This window comes from Trichosurus vulpecula, chromosome 1 (genome assembly GCF_011100635.1).
Source record: "Trichosurus vulpecula isolate mTriVul1 chromosome 1, mTriVul1.pri, whole genome shotgun sequence".
Lineage (NCBI taxonomy): Eukaryota > Metazoa > Chordata > Mammalia > Diprotodontia > Phalangeridae > Trichosurus > Trichosurus vulpecula.
In genome coordinates this window covers 82,085,606-82,094,380 of record NC_050573.1, presented here as the reverse complement: position 1 = coordinate 82,094,380, position 8,775 = coordinate 82,085,606, and the positions used below count along the sequence as shown (strand labels likewise).

Sequence of the window (8,775 nt, the reverse complement as noted above, 5' to 3'; positions counted from 1 at the left end):
CTGTCTTTCTGTCTGTGAGATTGTCTCTGTGTTCATTTCATCTTGATTACCAGACCTGAAGGAGGGGTGAGAAAGTCAGGCCCCATGATTCTCATGCCCAGTTGTTCTCCCTGCATGAACCGTGTGGAGCGGTAGCATAGCATTTTTCTAGGAGCTAGGGGAAGCAGATAAACCCCCCCCACTCCCTCAAGCCTGTCTGGGTTGGCCTGGCCCAGTGATGGAGAAGAGGATGCACTCCCCAGGAGCCAGGGAGTTAGGCTGCTATGACTTTATTGGTCCAGGTACAAAACTATGATGGCTCACCTTTGCCCTGGGGAAGGAGGGAGACAGATGGGTAGATTGGTCCAGACAGAGGTCTCCTCAGTTCTGTCCCTCAGCACAGTGTCCTCAGATAAGCCCTCTCCAATGCCTCTATCCCTTGGCAGGGAGGGGAAGAATGTCTGACCTTCCTTTCCTGGCCATCTCTTCAACTCCCCCTGTCCAGATGGCTACTGTTACCAGTGTTATCATGATTGGTCAGTCCAGCCATGGCTATGAGAGCTGTGCTCAATCTGATGATGGTCAGTCCACTGTTTAGAAGCCAACTGGGGTCCCAATGGGATGAGTCTATCTAGAAGATTTTCCAGAGAACTTCAGGGCCCCAGCCCAGTGCAGTCTGTGTGACAGCTAGGGCTGCTGCCCCTAATGTGGCCGAGAGACCCCATACAGCTGCTTTTACCAGGGTGCTGGGCCTACTCTGACTCCTTGAAGGCTTCTGGCATCCTGGCTGCTGCCGCTGCTTCTGTAGGACCCAGTCAGGCCGCTGGTGTGCTGAGGCTGCTTGTAGGGCTGTGAAGGAGCCCTCAATGGATAAGCTGGGGAAGTGGAAGAGGGGGGATGGGGTGGGGAAATCAATGATACATCTTGAGTTTGGATTATGGAACATCCCCTGACCCAGCCTCCTCCTCAGTCCATTTCCCTCAGGACCCACCCTGGCATCCCACCACTCACCAAAAGCCCCACTGTCCCCCATTCTCCTGGGTGTCTCCCCTAAGCCCTAGATTCCAGCCTACAGTAGGTTACCTGCTATGGGTCCTCACAGCAGCCTCCTGGGCAAGCTGGGAATGGGGGTGTCGGGTAAAGAGGTTCAAGGCCTGGGCCAGGAGGGACTCAGTGGGCAAGGGCTGTGGCAGGCAAGATAGCAGCTGGTGCAGGCTTGGCATGTCACAGGGGCCTGCTAGGACCTCTGGCTCCCGGTGCAGAACCACCTGGGGGATAACAAGTAGTGGCATTAAGTTAGAGCTAGGCACCTGGACCCCGCGTTCCCCATCTGGACCTCTAGGGTCAAAGCTTGTCCCCAGTATATTCCTTCCCACCACATAGGCCCACTTAGGACACAGGGTACAACTCTGATCCCAAGCCTCCTTCATCCCCAGCCCAACCAGCCCTGATCAGTCCATACCGCAGCGGCTACGTAGACAGGCATGAGCGGGTGAGAAGCTAGGAAGAAGTCCATGAGACGCAGCACGTGGGTGGGCTCAGGTAGCACATGGCCGAACCAGGTCAGCAGCCAGCTTAGGGCAAATACTGTTCCCACCTCGGCCCTGGCACCAACAGGCTGGGGCCTTAGGCTGAGCACCTTCCTGCCTCATTGAGTCTGTCCCACTCTCCTGATAACATCCTCCCTCTCTCCCCTACACACAGCCTCCAAGCTGGTGCTTGGAACTGACCCACTGCCCCTTGACCACCCACTACAGGTCCCGGGTCATGCTTTGCCCTGCCCATATACCTACCCACAGGGCTCTGGTCCCTGATCCCTTCCCCCCTGCCCACAGGGCTCAAGAATGCACTACCAACCTCTCCATGAAGCTGTATAACTGAGGACTCTCCCGGGCCAGCAGAGGTAGCAGATAATTCAGGATGTGCCAAGTGTTATCCATTGTGGGATCCATGAAGTCCCTGATGAGTGTCCCAGGCATTAGAGAAAGCTGCCTAGGCTGTACCTCCCTCAAGCTCCTCTGAGGTGATATTAGGTGAGCTGCTGTGCCCCTTCATGCCCTAAATCCATTAGGCTGATTCGAGAAGAGCTACCTCTCCCCAGGCCCATGCCCTTTCTTCCCTGGGTACCTGAGATGATGCATGGAGAGTTGATCCAGCAAGGCAGCAGCTGCACGGGGCCCCAGCACTAGCAGCAGAGCCAGTGCCACCTCATGGTAACCCTGGTAATAGTGCAGCTCTGGCCGGGAGCTCAGCACAGCCAGGATCACCGCCACCAGCTGCTCCTGCAGCACTGCCCTCTGCTCGGGGCGCATCCCTGCCCAGGCAGAAAGGCAGGAGAGCCACTGTCACTGTCACCATCCCTTCCTTGGCTCTCCAAGTTCCCTTCCCCATAGGACTTAGAAGAGACCTGAGAACATCTAATCCAAACCCTTTATTTTACAAATGAGGAAACTGGGGTAAAATGACTTGATGAAAGCTACATGGGTTCTGAGGTCCACTGGACTCCAAGTCAAGTGCTCTTTCTATTACACTACCCTATCACCCTGTGCCCAATTCCTCACTCACCCCCTGGCTGCCCTTCTTGTCCCCAGCCCAAGCCAACCAACTTACCCCGGGGAAAGTGGGCCAAGGAGCGCTCCACATCCATTTGCACCTGGTGATAGTCCCTATGGTCCTGGAGCGGGCTTCGGCCTGTGGGAAGCGAAAGGTGGGGAAGCACGAGTTTAGGGTCAGAGGGCCTTCCCTCCTTCAAGGTCCCAAGATTTCAACTTGCTCCCACCCACCCACCCACCCTCAGCCCTCCTCAATACCCTCAGCTAGTCAGCAGACTTGAGACCATGCTATAGAAGGACTAGGTCAAGGAGAAGAGGTGACAACTTAATCATTTCTTCAAGTATCTAAAAATCCTAGGATTTAGAGCTGGAGTAGACCTTCAAAATCAACACGTCCAATACCCTCACTTTACAGACGAAAAAACAAGGATACCAGAAGGGGTGTCTTGCCTAAGGTCACACAGGTAGCTAAAATCTGAAACCCCAGGTCTTTGGATTCCAAGTCCCTTGATCCTCAGCTATGGTACTATCATAGGGAAGAGAGGTTTAGACTTTTCTACTGTACTGTAATATAATAATCTCTGGCCTCCAAGCTCTGAACTCAGAGAGAATGGACCAAATCTTGGTGGAGCTAATCACCCCCAACCAAAAAAAAAAACAAACCACCATCTCTTTGGCTGGAATCACTTTTCAAAGTCCTTTATCAGTCAACTTTGCTCACAGCCAGTCATCCAAGGACAAATGAAGCAGGAACAACCGTTTTAATGACAAAAGGATCACCCACAATGATGGTACACTCTGGAGAGGAGTTCCAAACTCTCAACTCTTCCATTTAACTGTAGCTCCCCAGGTATCACAGATAACCTTCACCCCTTCCATGAGTATTATCATAGACAGCTTCAATGTCTCACAGCCTAAAGTTGTGGTATCAAACTCAAAGAGAAACAGAAATCAGCTGGCTACATACTGCCTTAGAAAACCACAAGTTAACATTATCTATGTTGTATTTTTATTTATTTTGTTAAATATTTCCCAATTACATTTTATTTGGTTTTGAGTTCCCTTAGAATTCTGCAGCCTGGAATTTAACACCTCTAGTCTCAGGAACAGGTCTGGATACACACTAGTTTTCCCAGGCAGACAGCATATACACTGAACTCATGGTTGGCCAGTGCTACTTGTTCTCTTTGTCTGTAAGCATCCAACTAGGAGCTGGTTGAAACCCAGGTCAGTGAATTGTTGTTTATTAACACTAAAAATTTAGCTCCATACTTACAGTATTTTACTTTCTCAGTGGAAGCCTGCTTCAAAGCCAGGAATTTTGGTTGGTATATGGGATAACAAGTTTATCAGAAAATCTTCTACAAGAAAACATGATAAACGTATCTGACAATCATATGACATAATCTTTATAAAGTGCTTTTGACCCCTTTAAAATGCTATATAAAAAAGCTCGCTATCTCCTGGGATATTATTGCTGCCAAGGTAGGAGTTGTTCAAACAGTACAGAGACAATAAGAAGATGGTTGCCCATTTAACAGCCCTAGGGTGGCACTGAGTCATGGCATTGTCCACTGTGGAGTCTGCATAGGACCCTAAGAAAATGAAGGCACCACTGGCAAGGGAAGACAATTATATTGAATGCTTGTGGGCTATTATGAGTCTTTCATGAGTCTCCCACATTTGTTTATGTACTTTCTGTAGCATGAAATAAAGGCTACCCTACATCTGATAACTACAGGTTACCCTGAGTGCTTGTGTCAGGTCTGAGGAGGTGGGGAGGGGGGAACGATACTTTTCCCTATGTCTATAGAGACATAGACTTTAGTTATATTCTGAGACTTCTCTGAATAAACTCTGTGTAGAGACATAATGAGACAAAGAGATGGTAACATATTGAGCTGGGCCTTGTGAATGAACACAATCTGTGTGTGAGCTCAGAGCTTCAGAGGTCCTGGTGGTTTGAAGTCCAACAGAGACAGTCTAATTCCTTTTTCCTGAGATAGCGCCATAATTCCTTATTGTAATAACAATGACAACTAAAATTTGCATAGGGCTTTAAGATTTGGAAAGCACTTGCTGTGCGTTATTTCATTTTATCTTAACAATAACCTGCACAGTAGTATTTTTCTGTCTGTCTGTCCAATCTCTATACATCACAAGTATAGACAGACAGACAGACAGACACACACACACACACACACACACACACACACACACACTCCTGGACCTGTGTGTGATTTCACTGCTGTAGCTAGAGGTGACTCAGTGTACTGAGTACAGAGTACTGAGCCTAGAATCAGGAAGACCTGAGTTCAAATTCAGCCTCGGACACTTAATAGCTTTGTGACCCTGGGAAAATCATTTAACCTCTTTGTCTGCTTCATTTTCAACTGTAAAACGGGGATAATAATAGCACCTACCTCCCAGGGTTGTTGCGAAGAGTGAGATGACATCTGTAAAGCAGTTAGCACAGTACCTAACACATAGTAGGTGCTTTATACTTGTTTCCTTCCTTCCTTTCCGCAAGAAACTACCAGTATGGAGACTACCTCCATTGAGGAAGATCAGCAATTTTTGTGTAACTTAAAGAGTTCTGGAGCCCCTGAAGGCCAAAGGCTAGTCTTGAACTTGGGTATTCCTCAGGTTCTCTCTTCTATACCATTCTTTTCTTGCTACGGAGATTTTTTTTTTCATCCTCATTTTACAGATGAAGAAACCAAGCCTCAGAAAGTTACAAGTCATAGCTAGGAAGTGGAAGAGGTGAGATTTGGACCTAGGTCTCTTTAATGTAAAACTACACGGTGACTTCTGGAATGTCCTCTATTGGGACTAGGAGTGGGCTGGAAGATGCAAATTTTGACTCACTAGCAGAAAAGAATTTTACAACTATTTGAGCTATCCTAGAGTAGAATGCTCTGTATTTGGAAATAAGGAATTCCCCATCACTGGAGATCTTCAAAGAGCAGTTGGAGATCATAGGATTACAGACATGAGCTAAAAGGAACCTTAGAGGTCATCTGATATAACCCCCTCCTTCTACAGATGAGGGCTGTGAGGCCCAGAAAGGTTATGTGACTTTTCCCAAGGTCGCACAGAGTAAGAAGCAGAATAAGTCAGCAGCACTAGGATCTGAACTGATGTCCTCCATCTTTAAATCTGGGGATCTTTTCATCATAATAGTCCAATCCTCTCATTTTACAGACAATCCAGTCTAACGTCTTAATTTTATAGATAAGGAAACTGAAGTCCAAAGACCCCAGCACAGGTATGAGCTGGGGAATGTGTTGGACTAGAGAATTCCTGAAGTGCCTTTGAGCTCTGGAATTCTGTCCATCTCTTTATGCCCAGAGGTTCCATTGTTGTCTCCAGATATTTCAGCCGTTCGAGGGTGGAACTGGAGGGTGGTGGAGGACTTTAGGAATAAGATAGTGCTTACTTCTGTCTCCCTCTCATTTCTCTCCCAGCCTCCCCCTCACACCCTTGCCCTCACACCTGGATGGGGTGGCAGGTCATAGGGACTGAGGCCCAGAAGCCGGGGCCAGACCTTTCTCCGGACCTGGTCACTAAGTAGGCCCCCTCGGCTCTGGGCAGCCATTCGAAGTAATTCCACATCTACTGGGTCCTGGCTCAGGGCTTCATGAATCTGCAGCAGTTTCTGCCTTCTCCAGGATTCTGCAGAGACAGAAGCCAAAACCCCATGAAGTCCTGAGAACAGTTACCAGACCCTTAAGATTCCCCTGACTCACTTCCCCATAATAAGTCTCACCGTCCTCCTAGGCTGGTCCATCCCAATTCAAGTATAATCTGCTCCAGGAATCTTTCAATTTATTCATCTTACTGCCACTAAACTAGTCTGTGAGATCCCTGAGCACTGGCAGGGGAGCTCAGTTTCTCCCCTCTCCAGTTTCCCCTAAGATTCCTGGGGTTAAAGCTTTCAGATAGACAAACAGATGCCACCTCCCCACACCCCTGAAAGTAAAACTGTTTAACTGAAAAAACCCTCCCCTAACACTTTCTAAGCTTAGAGCTGATCAATAAATACAAACTTCATGCTAGGTAAATACAAATGAATTGGGGAGGAAAGAGAATCCAGGAAAGCCTGAAATGGGTGGTGACCCTTGATCTGAGCCTTGGAGGAGAATAGTGAGCATTCCAAGTGTGGGGAACAGACCTTAACCTGAATCTGGCTGCCCATAGGAGCGCTCTCAAACAAAGGCTCCTCTTTTTGGACAGGTCCCTTCTAAAACCCTCCCCAAGCAGACCAAATCTCTCCCTCACACAGCAGTGGACACTTCCCTGACCCTCTTCCTTACAAGTTCAATCTTCACTAAGTCCAAATTCCAAAGCCCCCCACTTTCAATCGTCTGGTTTTCTGCTGGTCTCCAAAAGGTATTGTGATCTCCAGTCCGGAAGTGGTTTATGGAACCCTCCTCAGAATAATATCTTTAATTGTTCAAAGTAAAAAATAGGATTATAAAGGAAACCAATTCTGCAGAAATAGTTATCACCATTGTGTGGGACAAAAGACCACTGGCTCAAGTGAAAAAAAACAGAGATGTCTTGGTTTCTCAAGGTAGAAAAAAAAACCAGAAGCTTTATTTGATCAAGTCTCGAGAATTAGGCATGTCTCACTACCAGGGCGGAGATAGCAGTGAAGAGAGGCAAGCGGAGGAAGGCAAGCAGGGAGATATATACCCTTGTACAAACAATTCTAAGAAATCCCACCCCAGAGGCTGGACCCCTGTCCCCATTTTTGGAGATGAGTGGCCTCACAATCTAACCAGGAATAAGTTTTTACCCAATACAAGCACAGAAACTACAGAATTACCTTATAGGGAAACTTTAATGCTAAGATGGCTATTTGTAAGTAGGCTAGGGGAAGGGGACAGGGGAATATCATCTGGTTTCCCTGAAATCATATGATTTATAGGAAAACGAAACTTAGGCCTGGTGAGGTTCACATCCTAACTAAATTTGTACTATCTCTATTTGAATATTGCCTTGCATGAGTTATTCATAGGGAAGCTTTCACAATCTTGTATTCTATTCACCGCTGGGGTGATAGCTATAAATCTAAAGAAGAAGGGGGAGAAAGACATTCCTAAAGGCTAAATAATCAGATTCCCACAGATTCAAATTTATCCCATTTCCCTTTTCTCTAAATATTGATTCTCAAACATTTTAGATATAAATACATATATACATATATATATATACATATACCCTGTGAAGTCTTCACACTTTATTCTCTCACTACCTCACACACCATTAACTCCTGATCTCCGGTGCGGGCCCCCATCATCATTCTAGCACAGAGCCCTCCCGGGGGCTGTCCCTCATGCTTGGAATGCTCCCAGTTCTCCCACCAGAGCTCAGCTCAAGTGTTACTTCCAATCTAAGGCCTTCTCGGATGGTCCTTCCTCCCCAATTCATTTGGATTTACTTGGCACACAGTATGTACTTACTGATCTGCCCTGTCAATCAATTGATCAATCAATCTTAAACTTCTAAAACGCAGGGATAATTGGTTTTTTTTTTTTTAATCTTTGCACCCTCGGGGAATGGCACGTGCCAAGTCCTTAGCAGGCACTCGATACTAGTTAAATTAAATGGAATTTAATTACAGGTCACACCCTCATTGGACACGTTCCCAACAAAGCCCCGCCTCCCTTCCCCTGACTCCGCCTTCCACCGGCCCGGTTCCCAGTCTTCTGTGCCACCATTGGGTTTTCTTCCTCAAGCCCTATTGCTATTGGTCAAATTCACTACTCCTCGTCTTTCCATTGGCTTTCTTCTCGCAGTCAGCTCCTCCTTTCACCGGCCTTTTCCCAGACCGGCTGCCCCCTCCTAGCCCCTCACTCACCTGTGCTCGGCTTACTCTTGAGGCCACGGACTTGCTGCGATGTCAGTTTCCCCTCGCCAGCCTTGGCCCCGGTCCTGCCCCGATCCCGGCCTCCTCGGCGGTCTCCGGTTCCGCGGACCCTTCTCATGCCGCCGCCACCTCGGTTCTTGAGTCTAGAAAGCCGGGCAGCTGCTGCAAACCCCACCCTTTTCTGCTCATTGGCTCCTGAAGGCACCTCCCAAGGAACTCATTGGTCATCCAGCCGGTCACTCCTCACTTCCGCCAATTGGCGCCCAAGTCCCGGGGGAGGAGGGCCTGGGCGCAGGGCTGCCTGGGAGGTGTAGTCTTTTTTTAATCACTAATTTCCCTGAGTTGGTTCCCTTGGCAGGGTGGAGCAAC

General features: G+C 48.0%; 1 protein-coding gene across 1 annotated transcript; it reads right to left on the bottom strand.

The window, feature by feature from the left end:
- Positions 1 to 253: 253 nt before the first annotated feature.
- LOC118829082 (TBC1 domain family member 20-like) lies at positions 254 to 8,524 on the bottom strand. The gene is made up of 8 exons (XM_036736025.1): positions 8,398 to 8,524; positions 6,027 to 6,206; positions 2,590 to 2,670; positions 2,107 to 2,293; positions 1,837 to 1,938; positions 1,442 to 1,583; positions 1,063 to 1,247; positions 254 to 854 (listed from the first exon to the last, which is right to left on the bottom strand). The coding sequence occupies exons 1-8, from the start codon at positions 8,522 to 8,524 to the stop codon at positions 611 to 613; spliced, it is 1,248 nt and encodes a 415-aa protein (XP_036591920.1). The 3' UTR covers positions 254 to 610.
- Positions 8,525 to 8,775: the final 251 nt, after the last annotated feature.